The sequence below is a fragment of the Homalodisca vitripennis genome, chromosome 5 (genome assembly GCF_021130785.1).
Source record: "Homalodisca vitripennis isolate AUS2020 chromosome 5, UT_GWSS_2.1, whole genome shotgun sequence".
NCBI classification, from domain to species: Eukaryota; Metazoa; Arthropoda; class Insecta; order Hemiptera; family Cicadellidae; genus Homalodisca; species Homalodisca vitripennis.
In genome coordinates, this window is record NC_060211.1 from 183,701,762 (window position 1) to 183,722,382 (window position 20,621).

General features: G+C 35.5%; 1 protein-coding gene across 5 annotated transcripts in view; it reads right to left on the minus strand.

Moving 5' to 3' along the window:
- LOC124363309 (rho GTPase-activating protein conundrum-like) overlaps positions 1-20,621 on the minus strand; it is a 118,476-nt gene that overhangs the window by 36,989 nt on the left and 60,866 nt on the right. For 4 of the 5 annotated variants that reach the window (XM_046818545.1, XM_046818544.1, XM_046818542.1 and 1 more), the window contains exon 2: positions 8,325-8,472. In XM_046818545.1, the coding sequence (XP_046674501.1) occupies positions 8,325-8,439 (115 nt within the window). In that variant the 5' untranslated portion in view covers positions 8,440-8,472. Of the gene's footprint in view, positions 1-8,324; positions 8,473-17,943; positions 18,082-20,621 lie in introns of those variants that run through there. The other variant, XM_046818543.1, reaches the window with a different exon arrangement.

Genomic DNA, 20,621 nt, shown 5'->3' on the forward strand with positions numbered 1-20,621 from the left:
TTTCAAGAAGGACGGACGGGCAAATACACTATTTCAAGAAGAACGAACCTATGACTACGCGATTCCAAGAAAGACGAACGGGCAAATATACTATTTCAAGAAGGACGGACGTACAACTACGCGATTTCAAGAAAGACGGACGGGCAAATATACTAATTCAAGAAGGACGGATGTACAACTACACGATTTCAAGAATGACGGACGGGCAACTACACAATTTTAAGAAGGTCCCTTTCGGATAATTTAACCTATGCTGCAACCTAATAGATAAGAACATAGCGCCAAGAAACTGTATTGGCTGAGTGTTAAAGAAGCCTATCCCTTATAGGACTAAGAACATTTCTTCTCTGTCTGTAGGTCTGCCGGTCTGTACGCACAGTATATATCATGGACGAGCTGATCTGTAGACCTGAGATTGTGCATGAAGCCTTATTACTATATAGGCGACACTGGCTCAACTATGGCGCAAGTCAATAAATGCCATTTTGCTTGCGAATATTTTTACATTGGTATTATTTGTAACCGATGTCAATTTTACATATGACATAGTAACTCATGAAGCCTTAACTACCCCAAAACACATCATTATGACTTAGTAGATAATTTAGTGTGAAGACTTTTGCGAATTATGTAATCACTGCTATGAAACATAACTTGATGAAAAACTGTGAATGTAGCAATATATGTCGAGAAAGTTTTCATCCGTAGACTTCAAATTATGCCGATTCTAAGAAAATTAAAAGTTATAAGAAGCCTATCACTATGTAGGCTGGTACAAGTGATCCGTGTCTGCCGTGGTGAGGGGGAGAGGTGTAAAAATATATTTTCTGCACGGCTGTCTTTTTTCTCAGAACATTCGAGAATGAAATTTGGTATAGACTTGAAATTTTGTACTTCAGTGTTATTCCACACTCCTGCCTTGTTAAGTAGGCAACGAGAACACACAAATACAGAAACTACTTTTAAGTAAAGTTTCGGAGTGATCAAATACTGTATCTTTTGTTCTCAAAGTCTTCATTTTCATTTTTCAAATCTTATATACGAACAAATGCATTGAGGTGAATGATGCGTGTTAAGTTTTTTTTTATAAATGTATTGTTTCGACTAAGTACAAGGTACAATTCAACCGTGATAACAAAGAAGCGACTTACTGTCAGATCAGTGTTGGCAACATGTCAGTCTACCACTGTCCACGCACACACATTACCTATGCTAATGCCCGTGTGGGCAGAGTACCCAGCAGCAACATGCCCAACCCCGTCCCCCGAGTTACATAACTACATGAATATACGAGTGCCCGCAGCCATACCCATCTCTGCCTCCTCCTTTGTCACGGTCCATGCCGACAATCAGGCAAACAGGTAATGGAGCAGCGGCGGGAACATGTATTTACATCATAACGCCCTGCAGCATTTCCATCCTGGTCGGCGCGTGTTAGCCATTGAGAGTTCAGTGGGGTCTTTGGTTCCGACCTAATTCTCTAAAAACAGCGATAACAGAAAGCTAATAAAAAAATACGCGTAGCACGATGCAGAATTACTTTTAGTGATTCACCTTCCACCTGGTGCAGCGTTTGAAAACACGCCATCACACACTTGACTCCGGGGAGCCAACGTCTGTCAGAAGAGATCCAAAATAATGTCGGCGACGAATACGTTCAAAACAGTCTGGACATCTTAGACACCTTGACTACAAAAGAGGTCTGATTAGTTTACCCAACACCAATCCAGTGTAATCTAGATGAAGAGGTGTTCTCACTGTCTCATCAGATGCACAGTTTAGTGCACTACGATGTTTTCGACACGATCTCAAAGCGCTGATCACGGCAGAGTAACCTATTTTTTTTATCTTTTCAAGCGGACATAGACTCCAGGTTCCAGGAGTCACGTCTGTGACAGCGTCAGGTTCCAGACCCTCTACTAAAATGTAATAATAGTGTTAGAGTGGATTTGATTTTCTTTTTTCCTTTATAGTTGAGTAATGTCATAATTCGTATTTATTATGTAATTTTCTGGTGGTTGTGTGTGTTTGTTGCTTTTCTAATAGTTTATTTACCTGTTCTGTTCCTGAATTATAAGTTATATTGTATGTTTAGTATAGTTTTCTTTATATAATTTTACTGCACCGCCGCCTAGAAGCCGTGTGATAGGTAGCACTATAGTTGCCGATTTACTTAATTGCTAAGATTTCTCAAACTATATGTGGGCACCCAACAATAAATTATTTGTAATGTGTTGTTCTGTAAATTTCAATAAAAGTTTTGATTTGTAGTTATCATTAATGAAACATACATTGACCAATGAAACATGTTTTCTTGTGGTAGGCTGTGTCGGTTTATCTTATTAACGAGTAAAGATCAGGCGGCTTTGATCTGTGCAGTTGCCCTCAGGCGGACCGGAGCGTGTCCGTGACAATCGGTAGTTTTCGTTGTTTTCCCTCAAGAGCAATATACTCCAGGTGTAGGCACAGTGTAGCGGGTACGGAGGTTATCGCCAGATAACCGGATCAAGCAACGTCGAGCGTGGCTGCTGCTTGGATGGGTGACCGCTGAGCGATCCTGTCCTTGCAAGCCTGCTCGACCGTTGGTGGTGGTTCGGAAGTCACCTTTAAGCCGTTGGGCCCCAAGGGAGGGCTTCTTAGCCCTAACTTTCGCCTGGTAAAATTACATCTTTACTTTTTTTATTAGTTACAGTAAGTTGAAATAGTGAGGTACGATAATACATGTGCGAGACAGTTAAGGAAGGTTAGATTAAGTTTTTGTTAAGTTTAAACGAAAACACACAAAAAGTAAGTGGAATCGGTATAATGTTCAAGTAACAGAACCGTAATGTAACACAGGTCAAGACAATACATCATTATAACGATGCATCTTAAATTTTAAAACTGTTTAATTATTTGTTGTTATACAATACCACTTTACTGAAATTAACTCTGAGTAAATATTATGCAACATACTAATACGTAAAATGTTAAAATAGAGCACTCATGCATATGATCTATATTATAAATTAAATAGTAAAAGGAAAAAATAATTTATTTCATCACTTTTATTTTTCATTATTATACAAATTTTTGTATTTTTCATCATTTTTTTATTATTACTTTTTTTGTTATGCGCAAAAAATTAAACAAAAACCAGTCCGCTGGACAAAGCCTTTTTTTCTTGTGGGGTGTAAGAAAAGTTGAGAACAATTATTTGAGTTAAATCGAATTATACTACCGTTTCTATTATAAACTGTTTTTAAAGATTTGGTTTGGATGAAAATGCTTCAAATGCCAGCAGAAATGTCGAGTTATTTTCCAAATTGTGAAATTACAGGAAAAATAAGAATTTTCTTGAATATGCGACATTTTCACTCCTGTGACACACACTTGAAAATAACACCAGAAACAAGGAAATGTTAGTCTTTGTTGCATATATCTGCATTTAAACTAGAAGACGCCCGGAGTGTTTGTGGGAAGATCGTTTTGGAACAGATTACGATCTGTCACTACACGCGGGCCGGTCATTAAAAAAGCACAACAAATTGTAACAAGCAGCCGATTACAAAGTTCCAATCAATAATGGTCAGAAATAATGGAAGTGAAAGGGGTCGCATTAAATATTCAAATCGAATTTCATGAGGCCCATCAATAAACATCAGAGTCGGCCTTGAACCGTTACGGCGGTGTCTCCAGGACACCACAGGCAAGGTTTACTCTCTACAGTCTACACTTACATAATTGACACTTTAATATGCAGCGTCTCTCGCCATAACTCGACAATTACCGCAACAACCGCTGCACCAGCCGTGCACCACTTACCGCTGCCTCCTCCATTACTCCATTACTCTGGTTTCACTGGTATTTAGCGGAACATCTCGGTCATTAGGCTAGCGATTATTCTCTCGCCCGCTTACACACCTCTGGCATTGTGGGAACACAACTGAACGTTGTTCTGTTAAAAGTGTTAAATGTTGTTATTTATCCTTAAGAAAACCAATGTGCCATAAAAACTCTACAATTTGTGTTGTCATATGTTATCGTTTTTCTTTTCATTATTATTTTTCAAATTCTCATGTGTAACCCTCGTATTTTACTGTTACATGTGCAATAAATATTTTCAACAAGTCACCAAGTCAGCCATTTAACTCAAAAGCACTCAAATGTATTGTATGTACTACTTGCTACGATAGTAGGATTTCGGACATTTGCCAAAGTTACAGAAAAGAACAGTACGTTTCAAAAATTCTGATATGTCGTCTTTTTCAGGTTGCAAAAACAACAAAGCATAAGGAAAAAATTCAAAGTAATCAATATGTGGCGATGAACAACCCATACAGTCTTACTTCACAACAGAATAGGTTGGATGTCAAAAGACCAACCATGTATCAGAAATGAGTGTCTCGCCCTCTCTGGTGCGTCTGACGCGTGTTGTGTAGTGCACAAGGGTTCATTCTTACCAGACTGTACTTACGGCAAGTTGGTGGAATAAGGTCTTTGAGGGGAAAACAGCTGATGAAATAGGAATAAAAAAGATAAAAAATCGACCCGCAAATCAAGTGAGATAAAGAAGGTTAACGATAAGATGCAGGTGAATTTCAAAGCTAGCTGAAGACTAAGTGATTTTTTTTCGCCTCCAGCGGAAAATCCGATTTTTGCTGAAGTAGCCTATTACGGAAAATCAATTACACTGGCAGTGACTGTGGCCGAACAGTCTAAGGGGTCTGTCTTTTGGGTCTGAGTTAGAACACAGGCAGGTTCAAATCCTGTCTGTGGCCGTACCACTTTTTATCAGTACTATCGACCTTGTACTGTATCGACTTACCCCCTTATCTTTTGATAAGATCTTTACACAGGTCAGTGACCCATAAGGACGAGCAAAACAAGGATTAAGACGAGATCGAACTCTCCTAAAAAAAAACTATTTATTTAATTTATTATGCGATGCTATTTGTGCAGTAAGCATTGTTAACCTATTTTTATCCTCATTCTTAGGCATTAACACATTTTAGTTAATTATAAACCAGTCAAAATACTCGTACGTTGATTTGTGAAAAAAGGCTTTTAAGTTTAAAAATGAGTTAAACCAGACTCAAGAGATGGTTTAAACTTTCTAAACCAGAGTTCTTGACGCAACAGTTCTTGGGGGGCTTCACACATTTTACTACTGTTGACGCATTACTAGAAATAAAGGATTTCTCTATTCATGAATGAGATGAAAAGTAACGTTACTACGCCAACTCTTGCAATAAACCCACAAACAGGTGCAGACAAATCAAACATTACGGGTGATGGGTGTGCTGCTGTGAGGCAATCACCGGGTCTTTTGAAATGTCATCAACCAGCCTTGCAAACAAGGCCTTCAGGAGCCTCAGACACACTTCCTCCAGGACACTCGGCCAGTCATTGCCTTGTCCTTACACAACACGGGCAGATCTGTCCTCCCTCCACCTAGGATCAATATTGACACCTGACTTCGGCAATCGTACACTTCATATTTACTCGTACTTGTCCGAGCCATTATTGTTCGAGTTTCACTTACAAATGCTTTATTGTAGCTCTCTATTAGAACTACAAATATTTACAATCGTACTATCTTCGGATAAGACATAGATTAAAGAGTTTTCTCTACGTTTTAGCATTTTAAAAGATACGTAACATCAGTTATAAAACAACATTTGATCCACCTGGATGGATTTTGTAAAATAATTAATCACTAAAATTACTGATTATTATAAACTAATTTGTATTTTAATTTTGAAAACAAATCTATCATAATGTTATTATACTTTCAGAGATGAAAAAACATTTAAAATTTCTTCGATTAATCCAAAACTTAATGCTGTTATACACTATTTAATTGTTTTCTCTTGTATTACTAAAGTAACAATACAATAAAAATAGTAGTAATAAAACAATAATACGTCAATATTTTACAAGAATCAAAATAATACGTAATACATTATACATTACATATTAAACTAGTATTACGTATGAACTAGAAGTTACATAATAATTATAACCAAAATATAATAGTCTCTCGCCATTTAAAACTATGATATTGTGCTATCATCGCAATTATACATTTTTAATGTGTATTAATTGGCTGAGCGTTAGCGAAACCTACTCACTTGAGGGTCTGGAAATATTTCATTTCTGTATGTCTATCTGAACGATATTTCGAGAACGAATTGATTACTTGAACTTTAGCATGAAGCTTTATTTCTACATAGGCAACACCGAGGCTGATCATGGTGCATGCCACTCGAAGCGATTTGGCTGAGCGTAAGTGAACACTCTTACATTGGTATTATAGGTAATCATGGCAGCAACGAAAAAATCGCAGAATACATAATATTGTGGACAAACTGAATACTGTAATGATACATATTAACACGTGACACATGTAGCTACAGACTTGGATCATTTAAACATTTGACTAACCTGCGCACTTCAAGAAAGCGTCGTACAAGAAATGTTCTATCCCGTTTACAACCAGTACACACGTTAATCTTACCGAGTTACAAGACAGATATCTCATGGCTATGACGTGTGCTACAGAACACGACTGATTCAAGTGTCCTGTACGTTAGTCACATGTACGTTACATCAGTACATACGCCGTACAACGGTTCCCTGTAAGGCTTAGATTAATCACTTAGTGATAAGAGAGAGGCCGTGTTCGACAGCACATTCACCCAAATAAAACTGCCTTCACACACTCATTGCCTAATCAGTGATGCCACTCACTCTCTGCTCTCCCAGGAAAGGAACATCAGTTTTTATGTAACGGTTTTTTGAGTAAAGAACGTTCACTGTTACCCAATGTTTGTACAAAGCCGGTGGAGGGGAGGGAGGGTCTATTGACAACTTTTACCCGACGTTGTTAAACTCTACAAATTAACTGAAGTTTGTTTTTGACGATGGAAGGATTTTGAAGGAAACATAATTTTTCCGGACATTTGCCATCGTTTAGTGATACAAAAAAACGTAGTGTTACTGATTGTTTTGTATCACTGAACGATGGCAAATGTCCGAAAAATCCTGTTTCCTTCTACAAATTAATTGTTCTCTTGTCATCCTTAAAGGGTACCCACTGATATTCCTGATGAACCTAATGAACTGTCTGTCCCTCGATCCTACCAAACATTTTCAGCGCGTTTTGTATATTACAATAATCAAAACGTACCTAGCAACATAATACGTCCTGCATTCTTAAATATATAATACATAAATCACTGCCTACAGATACAAATATTACTATATTACACACTTTGACTAAAATAGTGTTGGCATATCCATTATATTTACTCAGTCACAATTATTTTGTACTCTTGTAAATAAATCACATACATTTTGGAAATTTCTGTAGAAATTAAAATATCCCTTTCAAAATGCATTACGTCGGTTTTAAGACATTGAAGTTAAACAATTCCTATCCACAACAGTTTAAAACTATGGAAATACAATTTACGGACTTACTCTCCAATGGTCATTTATAATTTTGCCTATTACGTCAGAATAAAACAAAAAATAAGGGAATAAGCTCCTGCAGAACATGTCGTGGTATTTTCATGTAGAGGAAAAGCTCCAAGAGATTTGTTGGTAAATTAAAGGTGCAAAATGTATTATGTATTTTTTCATTACATAGAATTTAACGGGATTTTTTTTAATCACCACAGGATATTAATGAATATAATTTTCATGATACGCTATACGCTTAAATCTTTTCAAGCCATGCCATGGAGTTTGTAGAACTCTTTGTATTGAACAAACTATACTACCGGTACTAAATTTTTACAGAGGTCAGTGCATTTTTATAGACGTTCGTGTTTTACTACATAATATCCAATTAATTGTTAAAAAGATACACCCATACAGATTAAAGGTTATGGCAGCATTTGAATAATTGAGTTTTATTCTTAATGAAACCAGAAGGCGTTACAGAAACTTAATTATATATTTTGTTTAGAAAAGATACAGTTGAGGGGTTTCTAAAGGATTGTCACTGGGCCCACTTCTATTCCTCATTCATGTCAATACAACTGCTTACTTGTGACTTGTGAGTCATAATTCAAAGTTTATGCTGACGGCAACTATGGTTTACACACTCAGCATGAGACAACCATGTGACCAACTATTGACCCGAATGAGTTCATACGAATTAGTAATTGTAAAAAGAGTAGACATTTGTCAGGAATGTCAGCAAGAGTAGAAATGTCAGCAATTAAATAAAACTGAACATATTCTGTTATACGGCACAACTTCTCCATTATTGTTTAAATATTTATTACGTAAATGTTAAAGATTAGTGGTGTTAGTTTTAGTGCCAGATTTCTTACCGTCATCTCTGCCACCGTACTCCTCATCCAGGAACTCGTCCAGCCGCTTGGTCTCCTGGATGATCCTAATCTCGTTCCAATAGTCCTGGAAGTCCTGGTTGGCGTCCGCTTCCATACCTCCTTCCTCTGCATTCACACTTTCCGCATTCTGCAACACCACACCGCGATACAGTCTTCCTTCAACCGTTGATACACTCCATCGTGCGGAGACACAAGGATAAAGATACTATGAGATCAGGGTCAAAAAGCTACGTGTACGTAATCTGTAGTAGGTGCGGCTTCATAGCACCTAATCTTTTTAGCACCTAATCTCATACCACCTACAGAAAAAAAAGTCGTACATTTAGGTGCTGTGATATTAGGCGCTATAAGGTTAGGTACTGTGCAACGATCCACGTTCGTTTAGGTGCCGTGAGACTGTTTCAAGTTTCAGTGTCACAGCACCTCTCGCTTTGTTCCAAAGGGGCCTTGGTGGGGACAGATGGGATGGAGGAGAATCCAACCTTGCCCCTCACCCCGCTCCCGACGACCCGCCATTACTGTCCTCTACAGCAGGGCGAGCAGATCGACAGCACAAGGCGAGGCGACACGAGATAGACAATTGTCTCCTCGCACAAGAGAAGGGTCCGTGCGCATGGCGTGCGGCGGTTGTTGATTACAACTAATAATGGCACCAAAAATTAATTACCTTGAATTTGAATGAATGTTTAGGCCAAACCGCAAATCTTGCACAGAATCCAATAATGTAAATTATTTGTTCATCTAATTTCATTGGGTTTTACATTTTTTATATACGTTTTTTATCGTCATTGGAATTAAATGTGTTCAAATCGTATATTCCGTGCACTGAAAACCGGTAATAATTTGCACTCAAATCTATATAAAAATAGGCAAAGCCTTAAATCATTCATCACTTATTCTGCAATTTCCCTACGTCAAAGTAAATATTTTTATAGACGTAAGTATCACGACTTAAATAAAAAGCAAATTTATTTGGATTAAAATGTAACATCCATAGGGAATTTTCAACCATTAGAAGAACTATAGTTTAGCTTTTTAACCTCCCAATGTTCTATAACAGTGAAATTTTGACTCACGAGTTTTATACTTTCAGCCGAAACATCTAGCTATTTCATGCCAAACTGCTAGATAAGTGTTATAATGAATACAAGTACTATACATATATGATGTTTTTGTGAACCAAATACGAGATTACTTAAAATAACCCGAACGATGTTAGAAGCATTGAAAGACTCGACAGAGTGTAACATAAGTGGTAGCGCACAGACGATTCTTCTTTATCTTAAAATCAATAGAGTTCTTATTTAGACCAATAAGAGCATATGTACCAAGTTTGAAGTCACTAGGGCCTTTATAATAAGAGTTATCGCACAGACGGACGCACAACAAACCATTTCAATAAAAGCCTTTCGATTCTTCATAAAGCGTTAATAAATAGGCGGTTCTTTACATTGCATTAAAAAATATATTTATTTTATAAATTACTATATAAAACTTATAAGTCAAACTGCAATTTCTATAATTCATTCCATAAAATAACGGAACTAACCTGAGCTTTTTATAGTAAAAAAAATCAAAACTGTATAAAAATGGATTATATTAGTTTTTAATATTTAACTCAATGGTGTTCTCCGTGTTATCAAGATGAGTGATTGTGCCGATTGCGACGATCTTCTGCTCATGTGAGTGCCTGTTTGTTCTCAATGTAAAACAAATCTACACTTCGTTTGTGCTGATATTTTAGAAAGCACATGGAATTGCATGGGACAAGTACACGTCGTGAATCATGGATGTGTAAGAACTGCTGCTCGGTAAGAGTAAATAGCAAAAATAAACAATTACTAAGGACGTTTTGGCCAAATTGCAAGAAAAAGTTTTTGTCAAAATGGAGGATACCGTTAAGGCTCAATTTAAAAATTTGATATTACTTTTAAGGAACAAATGGGTGAATTTAAGGAGCCCATAAAATTTTTTTCTATTTAATTATTGCTTATAAATTTGTAATGCTTATAATTACATTTTTTTGTACATATTGTTTAATGCTGCTTTATTCTAAGTAAATATTATAATAATCTCGTGGTATACCATTTATTAGATTTACACTGCTTTTAACTAGTTTATGAATTTTAGTTTAAGTGAAGACAATGTTATGGAAATATGAATTGGACAATGAACACTAAGATAATTGTAATTATGATTCAACTGAACTCCCGCACGCGCGACTTGAGGTGCACTGGAGGTAAATTTTATTTATATTACGTATTTTTTAGATAATAAAGAAGATTGAACTTTAACTTGAACTTGAAAAATTGATTTAAGAATATTATTTTTAATATTCTGTTAAAAATTGCATATTGTTGTTGTCTATAAATGGCATGAGTATACATTTAAAAAAAGTGAAGATGTCTAAATTCTTTCAATCTGGCTTATGGGCTTATATGAAATAATATCCATAGTACGATTACAAATAAGACCTACATATACACATAAAAATAAATCACAACATATCTTATTTCGACAAATTTTTAGTAATCCGTTGAAATGTTAAGAAATTTTATAAGAAGAGGTGGATCAAAATAGTTGCCTGGAATATTTTACAATTTTAAAAACTATTCTAATATTGTTTCATAATCGAATTTTAACTGAGTATTTAAAAGTTGTTGACACTCAGTTCATGTTCGTAAAACAGGCAGAAACATTTTAATACAAATTAAATTTCAGAACGGTGCTTGATCAGTAGATACGTTAGACAGCAAAATTTATATATATATATATATATATATATATATATATATATACTAGCAGTTACCCGCGGCTTCGCACGCAATTTTCTGTTGAAAAACTGGACAATATATCTATGTATTCTTTTTCTATAACATAATAAACAGTCTAGAGATAATCGATAGTCACTCAAAGCTAATCCAATCTCCTGATCCAATTTAGATTTAAGTTTTAAAGAACAGAGATTTGGGATCCTGAAGTCGTAAAGTGAAACATTTTTTATAAGATTAGTATTTCCCTCCCACATTCCATGTTAATTTATTGAAGTTCTTCGATGGCTTCAGTAACAATAAGAGTTAGCCTTTTTATCCCAATGACGTAAGTGTATCGTACAACTCAAAAATTGCTGCGGACAATATGGGTCTGTTCTGGTCGTTTAAATTCACCCCCGGTCTAATCTATTTACAGTTTCCACAATTGATTTATGCTGTTGCACTAACCAAAAACAATGGTCTCATACGTTGGTTTCGGAATCTAACTTAGGTTAAATTTTTGATGATTAAGTGATTTTGATATTTTTTACCGATCGCTAAATATGTATTAGGGGTATATGCTTCAAGTATTAGGCAATATTATCTCCATTTGATTTTCAATAACTACAGTAAAAAGGCCATACACAATGTTAAAGGAAGTAACCAGATTAGATTTACGTTATGTGCAAACATTCACAGCTTTATACAATAAGGTAGTTGTTATAACAGCGTATAAATAGCATTTCTATTGTATTAGATGGATTATTGAATCATTGGCGCAATCTAAATTTAAAATTAAATAACTTCGTATTTGCAATCTACATTACACTACTGATTAAGCACTTTACAATAATTCAATATTTACTCAAATCTAAATGTAAACACATGTTTCTGCCTCTTTGATAAACTTCAGCTGAAAGTGTTAACAGTACTCTAAGTGTTAATTCAGACCAAAAGCTATACCGGTTCAAAATTTCAGCACAATCCGTATAGCAGTTTCAGCGTGATTCGAGGACAAACATCTTAACATCTAAACATACAAACATCCAAACATCCAAATATACAAACATTCAAACTTTCGCATTTATATAATATTAGTGGGATATATATCTTATTACAGATTGCGCCAGTACCGCACTTATAAGAGCGTGTCTTGTTTTGGTTGTTCAAAGAAAATAACAATTTGTTATGAGTCTTTATAAAAATTATTAATCAGCCTGCTATCTCTGAATTTTGGTGTATTGGCGCGAATATCTCTCTTAGTAATGATTGCATAACAAAATTTAAATTAATTTTTAAATTACATTGTCAAAGCTGAACATTCATAGATTAAAAAATGAATGTATGAGACCATGTTAAACAAGTCGTGAAACTTAAAAAGAGGATGAGGACTATTAGAAAATTACTTGAAAAAACTGAGAACAAGTATACAGTAAGGCTTCAGAAGACCCATATAATATGACATACAGTGCAAGACGACAACATCAAAACGTATATTAACACTTTTGTTGCTGGTAGCCTATATACTGAGTGAGATCGACTACTCTCAGTCCTCCCACTGCGTCGTAAGAAGTTTGCCGTAGTCTACTTGTAGACTGATTGTTGTTAAAATTAATCTTCCTGATTTTTGAGGATCAAAGTTATTAATTGTTTAGGACGCAAATCTCAATACCTCTTAAAATGTTCCATATGATACTATTAATAACATATCCATTTCATTGTAATCTATTATACAGGATGTATTACATAGGAAAGAAATAAAATTTTATAATATAGAACAAAAATAGGCTTTCAATCTCGGTTTTTTTATTGTATATAAAAAATTATAATTATCAGACATAAACTCTAATTATTGCCTGGCTCACTTGCCTACATAACGGGCATTGGAGATTAACCTGGCAACCATGCAGTGTGTCTCAGCACTCAGTGCACTGGCACAAGGCACAAGGAAATACCACATGTGTAGACCTTTGAATCAGGCACACTGCACAGTTACGAGGCACGCAGCAGGAGTGCCTCGTGAAAAATACAACAAATATTGCAATTTGTCTTCTGAGTAATTATAACATGCCTATTTTGTTTTTTGTTTAATCTGCAATGCTCAATAACAATATTATATTTATTTCTGCTATTATAATTATGCAATTTGCTAGTCAAAATTAATGATGACATGTTTTTTGTAATATACAATACTGAGTCAAAAATATATAAATTTATAAAAGTTTCCACCAAAGCTTAATAAAAAGTGGTTCACAGTGTTCTAGTGGTTGTGATATTGTTATTATTCTGATAGCTTTGTTTTTTCAGGATAACGATTTCATTAATTTTAGCGCTATTACCCAATAATATTAGGCCATACCTTGTTTATTGACTGAAAATAGGCATAGTATGCAGATTTAAAATATTTTTCAGTAACACAATTTATAATACGTCTAAGTAAGAAAATTACTCTACCAAAATATTCCTAGAAATTTAGCACAAGAAAAGAAATAATTTGGTGTGTCAATTGTAGGGGTTTGTCGTAAAGTAAACAAATGTTTTGAGTTTTGACTTCATTTAGTAAAGATCCAATTTCATCTAAACCACACTGAGGCTTTCTCAACTGATTCAATGACAAGAACTTGTAGTTTGTCAAAGTTTGTTATGGATATTCTAAAGAGTTGTGTCGTTAGCATATAAAAGAGATTTTAACCTAACAACGGTAGGAAATTAATTTATATATAATAAAAACATAATAGGGCCCAGGACTGACCCTTAGGTACAACAATCCCGATCACCAAATTTTTGGACCGATTTCCATTAATAGAAAACAAACTTTTCGCCTGCGGTTAGATAAATAGTCTTTAAAGAACTCTTTAAAGCCGGATTCCCATAATTACCGTAATAGTTAAGTTTTAAGGCCCTGCTCAAGTCAAAATATGTTACCTGAGCAAAGGCTTTTAATCTCAAAAGTGTTTAGGACCTCTTTAATTAGTGAATAAAACTGCATCAATGGTGTATTTACCTCTTCTATTGTAATAAATTTAGATTGATATTATTTTCCAGATACGCAAAAGGTTCATCATGTAAAACAGTTTCTATTATTACAGGACAGGTAAAATTTATACTGGGCAATAGCTCTCAGGGAAACTCCTAGACCCTTTCTTAAGAATCGGGCAGATATACATATAGTTAATGGGTTCAAAAACGTATGGTAAATTCGTTAAAATATAATGTTAGATTTGTTATAAATGTCTTTGCTTTCTGAGTTTTTAACTCTTTTGACAGCTTTAATGACCTCATCAATTGAGACTTCTACAAAGATAAATGTTTTTCTTTCAAAATATGGTAATTTCTTATTAAGTTCATTCTATTAACACGAGGCTTTTTGATACTACCCTTTATTTGATGTTAACCGAAATTGATAAAACAAATGTTTAAGTTACCTGGAGTGATATTTATTGATAATGTCGATTGAGATGCTCAATGGTTGTATTATTTCGTTTATCTGCACCGAAAACGCCTTATATTGGCGTTAAAAACCTCTCCCCAGGCCTTATATTGGTTACTACTATTTTATATTTTTGCGACATTGTGAGTTTCGCATCTTCTACGGACTTTTTATAACATTTCTAGAGATTTAAATAGTTAACACCAAGCCTGTCACTAGTAGAAAGTTTTGTCGATTTCTCCAAAAACAAAAAATTTCTTTCATTTGGTCCAGTTCCCCACTATACCAATAATTTTTGATTTCGACCTTTAATCTCACTAACTGTGGAACGTTGTTTTTTCACTGTAGAGTAAAATGTTTATTTATGAACTGAAATGGAGAAATATGCATGAACGAGTTTTTTGGGTAGAGAATACTCTTCCATTACTAAGTACGACATTCCAATCATGTGAAAAGCACATGGTTTGTCAGATCATCAATAGAGGATTCTGGAAAAATTAAAATAAAATGTGTCACTTGTACTTTTGGATTTAGCAAGGTTTTAGATGTTTCAGACAAAAGTATTCTTTTGAATATTTAAAATAAGCCCATTACGATCCGAGAAAGAAAAATAAAGATGTTGCATGAAATAACCTGATCTAGGCAGACTAAAAAACATTATCAAGACAATGGGCTCCCCGAGTTTACAAAGGAAGTTTACAAGGAAGTAAGGAAGGGAAGTTTACAAAGCAAAACGTAGTTTTTTATAGCGGGTACTACTTCCATGAAAACGAGTAATCTAGGTTTATCTTCTTTAACATACGTTGTATAATCAATTTATATGACGAGAACTGTGTGTGTGTGTGTGTGTGTGTGTGTGTGTGTGTGTGTGTGTGAGAGAAATTTAAACTTTTTTCGGATAGCGGGATGATGAAAAATAATAATATACTTTTTTCTAGGGTTTTGCAATTTTATATTTCAGTCGCTATGGGTAGTTAATCTTCATAAAAGACGCTAGTGATTTTCTGTGAAAGTTATGAGGCAAATGTGGTGTGCCACATTTTATGTACATAGGACATAGGGAAGGTCTTCTAAGAATTCCAAGTCCATTTCTACCCCTATGGGTGGATTATATTAATGAAAGATGTAGTTATTGCTATGTATAATACACTGTATAATTTCAAAATAAATATTTAAAGCACCTGTGAGCAAAAGATATAAGGCAGAAATTACAGGATGGTTTACTAGAAGGAGTCCACTTTAGTTCAGACATGAAAAAGTTGAACTTCTAGTGACAGTCAAGCTCCACGCGATTGAACTAATATGGGCTTAAATTAATTTACATATCGCAAAAATAATAAGTAGTTCACTATTAATTCTATCACAAAATTTATAAAGAAGCTTTGGAAAAGACTACGCCTGATTGTTGGATGAAAGTTGTAGAGAATACAAAAATAGTTATTGATAACGCTTGAACCAATGAATGATTGCTGGGGGAGGCTGTAGAGAGACTACTAATATTTTGACTGAGGGACAGAAATTCGTCGGAAGACTGTGTCAGTTGAACATGAAGTAAACAGTGAAAATATAACACCGATAACAAAGACGATGGTGATAGGATTATGGAAGGTGTTCGGCCGCTTCGCTTTGAGGAATATTAATTTCCCTCAAATTATCTGTTAGTGAATTTACAAATATAAGTTTAATTAAATGTTTGTTTTGGGTAAATGGATCATTTAATTGCCTTTCCTTAAATTAATATATTTACCAGAATCATACAAGCCTAATTTAAACATTTTCCTGTTGTGGTTTGTGTGAAAATAAAACTGTCAATATTTTATCTTGTGATTTTGGCACACGGGGCAAGTTGGTATGTGTGTTTAATTAAGCCATAAATGTAGTAAGGTTCCGGCACAGTTACTGTGTACCTCGCTTGTTCTGCACCCTCACTCATAAGTAAAGACTATTAGTAATAAGCCAATTGCGTGATTTATAAATAAATACAAGTCTAATGAGTTTCCCAAAAAACTTGTTACGCCTTTAATTATTAACTTAGAACTCTGAATTATCAGTATGTCGTTCTTTAAGAGAACATACAACAAATGATATATTATATTTTTAACTGTAATTATTTTTGAATTAGGAGGAGTTAAATTGGAGAAAGCTTAAATTTAAAGAAAACTGTGTTTTTCTTCATATTTTTGATTATCACAATCAATAAACATATCTTAAAATATCTCACTTTCGCTATAATATATAGATTAATACTACCTAAGCCGTCAAACTTTTTCAGATGTAATAAAGGGGCATATTTTAATGTGGTAGACGTTTTTAAGTGGGATGTTTAGTGTGTGTGAGAGAGGTCGCCGGGATCCGGTAAAAAATAACATAATAGGTCATAATATAAATTCCTAAACGAAACGTCCACCCGCCTTCAATTCTTCCGGCGAGCGCGTTAATGCAACCCGCACAGCACGTGTCAATAACCAACTCAGAGCTCTCCCCCAACCTCGCGACTCAACGGACGGTCCGCCCACTGGCCACGAACAGTGGTGGCGGCCTACCCCTCCGGCGATCCCCACCACTCCCTTTTAGGTGGTGTGATATTAGGTGCTATAAAACTCCAGCACGATCTTTAGGTGCCGTGCGACTCTCGGGCATTTCCTTAGGTGCTGTGAGATTAGGTACTATAATATTAGGTGCTATGAGAATCGGTGCTATTAGACGGTTAAATTTTAGGTGCTGTGAGATTAGGTGCTATTAGATTAGGTGCTGTGAACCCCCACGCTGTAGTACTACCGATTTACCATTATTTTCAAAAATACTCATTCCTTAAAAAAAATACAACAAACTGGGTTTACAACATGTTAACTATAAACGAATCTAAGGGATGATTCTACATACCGATTCATAAAAAGTAGACCACCTCTCTTTTAGTACGCATATTGTGGCTCCAAATAGAATGTACACCAAATTTTGATTAAATCTTGTATTTTATTTAAATAATTGAAAATTACATGTTTTTTTATGGTACCACCAAATTTATTTGTGCTTTTTTCGCAAGCAATGACTAGTTTTTATCGTTGAAGAAAATTTTACTAAAATCAGCGGAGTATGTGTTTTTGTCAAAATCATGTCTTTTTTAAAAAAACCTATAACAAACTGGGTTTACAACATGTAAACTAATGAATCTAATGGATGATTCTGCATACCGATTCATCAAAATTAGACCACCTCTTTTTTAGTACGTTTATTGTGGTTCCAAATAGAATTTACACAAAATTTTGATTCAATCTTGTATATTTATATAATTGAAAATTAAATAATATGATTTTGCTATTTTGGCAAGCATATGACTAGTTTTTACCTCTAAGGAACATGTTATTAAAATCGGCGGAATATTTCTAATTGATACTGCTTTAGAAAATCTACATACCAATTCTTCATTGTCCATTTTGCACCCTTAGCGGTAAGACCCCTGTTCACAAAACACTTCTCTAAAACACAGACAGTGACACAGTTGAGCCACAGTAACAGAGAACGTTCACTTCACCAGTATCGCGGGCGACAGACTGGGAGATGTCGCGTTATCGCCGGGAGATAACGTTTTACAGCCTTAAACGACATTATCTCGGAACACAGCCATTGTTATCCGTTTCATCGGCAGTCCCGACAACGTGACCTTCTCTCGAGAACACAACAACAGCTGCATTATTGGCTTTGGCTTATCTCGACCTATCAAATGGTTTAGATGCGTATAAAACTTGGCCGAAATGGAGTACAACAATCTGAGTTGATCCACTGCAGTGTTTACTCAATTATATCACGTAACACAAAGCCATTAGTTCACAAAATTGTTTCTGTGTTCTACTGCATGGCATAATAATTACCATTCTCTCAAATCATAGTTAAATGGTATTACGAGAGCTACCAGCGACTGGGAGGAGCTCCTAGGCACGCAGCTACCAAAGTACTAGAGGCAGAGAGCTTCCATATTCCGAACTTCTCTAGAGGCTATTGATAACTACCAGAATCGGACGGCTTCCGAACGCTTAGAGCTCTTAGTGACCGGGAGTTTCCAAAGACAGTATATGCCAGGAAACCTTTTGAATTCTTGGAATTTACATTCTAGAGGCTTCCAGGAACCAGATGGTTCAGTGCCAGTAGGTTTCAATGTACGAACTGTAACGGAAACCTACTGAAACTTGTGCTCGATAATCCAAACTGCCTTGTGTTTATTACAACATAATAAGAATATTCATTGTTTTCATAATACATCATTTTAAAAGTCGGCTTTATTATTTTTAATAGGAAAACTGAGTTGATTGAAAAAAACCTTTCCAGCGGCACACAATTTTCTAAACTTCAAATTTGAGTCTGCGCCCCGCGCGCTATTTATAAAGGTATTCCGCGTAGTCTGTAATAGAAATGAATTTTCAACGGTTAAATCAAAACCACCACATCATGACACATTTGACTGATGGATTCAATGGAGCGGAAATGATGAAAGTACATTAGAATTCCTCCTTAACTGATAAGGTAAAACACACGTTGATTCTAATATGACAGGGTTCACATATTTTTACACGTATACACGTATTGTTACGTATAAACATGTTAACTGCACGTTGACGGACTTAATGAAGTGAGTGCCGCTGATAACGTTGCCAAACTATCGCTGTAAATTCGCGCTCGAACGCCCCTGCATACGCGCGCGCGCGCGCGCACACACACACACACACACCGACGTTTTGTACGCTATACGCCTGGGCTATCGCGAGCTAAACCTATTAGCAGTAAACCATCTCCAGTCATCTTCCTCTCCCGGCGAGACGATGTTCTACATGTGACCTTGTGATCTGGATTAGATAAGAAGGATTAGATCTGGATTAGCAGTTACGATCCATTTCAGCTCCCGGGGCCAATAAACTATTCTCTACGAACAGGTCTGTATTCGCTTGGTCCGCTGTACACGCATGGCATAACTACTACAATATATTGTATTATAAAAGCCCTCGTACTGTCTGCAGAAAACTGCCCAACGGATATCGATGCATTTTAATATAATCCCTTTTATCTCTCAGAACGAACAAAGTATTATAAAAATCCTCGTACTGTCTGCAGTAAACGGCCCAACGGATATCGATGCATTTTAATATAATCCCTTTTATCTCTCAGAACGAACAAAGTATTATAAAAATCCTCGTACTGTCTGCAGTAAACGGCCCAACGGATATCGATGCATTTTAATATAATCCCTTTTATCTCTCAGAACGAACAAAGTATTATAAAAATCCTCGTACTGTCTGCAGTAAACGGCCCAACGGATATCGATGCATTTTAATATAATCCCTTTTATCTCTCAGAACGAACAAAGTATTATAAAAATCCTCGTACTGTCTGCAGAAAACGGCCCAACGGATATCGATGCATTTTAATATAATCCCTTTTATCTCTCAGAATGAACAAAAGCCCTCGTACTGTCTGCAGAAAACGGATCAACGGGTATCGATGCTTTTTAATATAATTATTTTTATCTCTCAGAACTTAAAGCTCATAAACGCTCTTGTATTGTCTGAAGAAAACAACCCAACGGACATCGATAAATTTTAATATGTTCACCTTCTCTCGGAACGAACAAAGTATTATAAAAACCCTCGCACTGTCTGCAAAATTGGCCCAACAGATGTGGATACATTTAAATACAATTCCGTTTATCTATCGGAACTCAAACACTAACAATCAAAAGTGATTTAATAATTTTTGAGGTGGTGAGTGATTATCAGATTGTGTATCTCTCTCATTTAGGATCCGAACAAAACAGATATCTTCTTTCCTTAACGATAGACTATTAACGTTTGGAACACAATATGTTTATGAAGTGATACGTGGTTGTTTTCCAATACGGTTTAACACATCCATATGGTGTTATGGTAAAAAGTGAAATCTACAGAGTAAGGAGAAAATTGCAGGTAAATGTTACTACTGCGACTTGGGTCGCTGAGTTTTCATTTTATCCATAAATGTAAATTTCATCGTCTTACTCATTCGGTAAAGATCGCCACTGAGTGGTAATTCAGGAACTTCGTGGCGAGTTTTAAGAACTTGACAAGC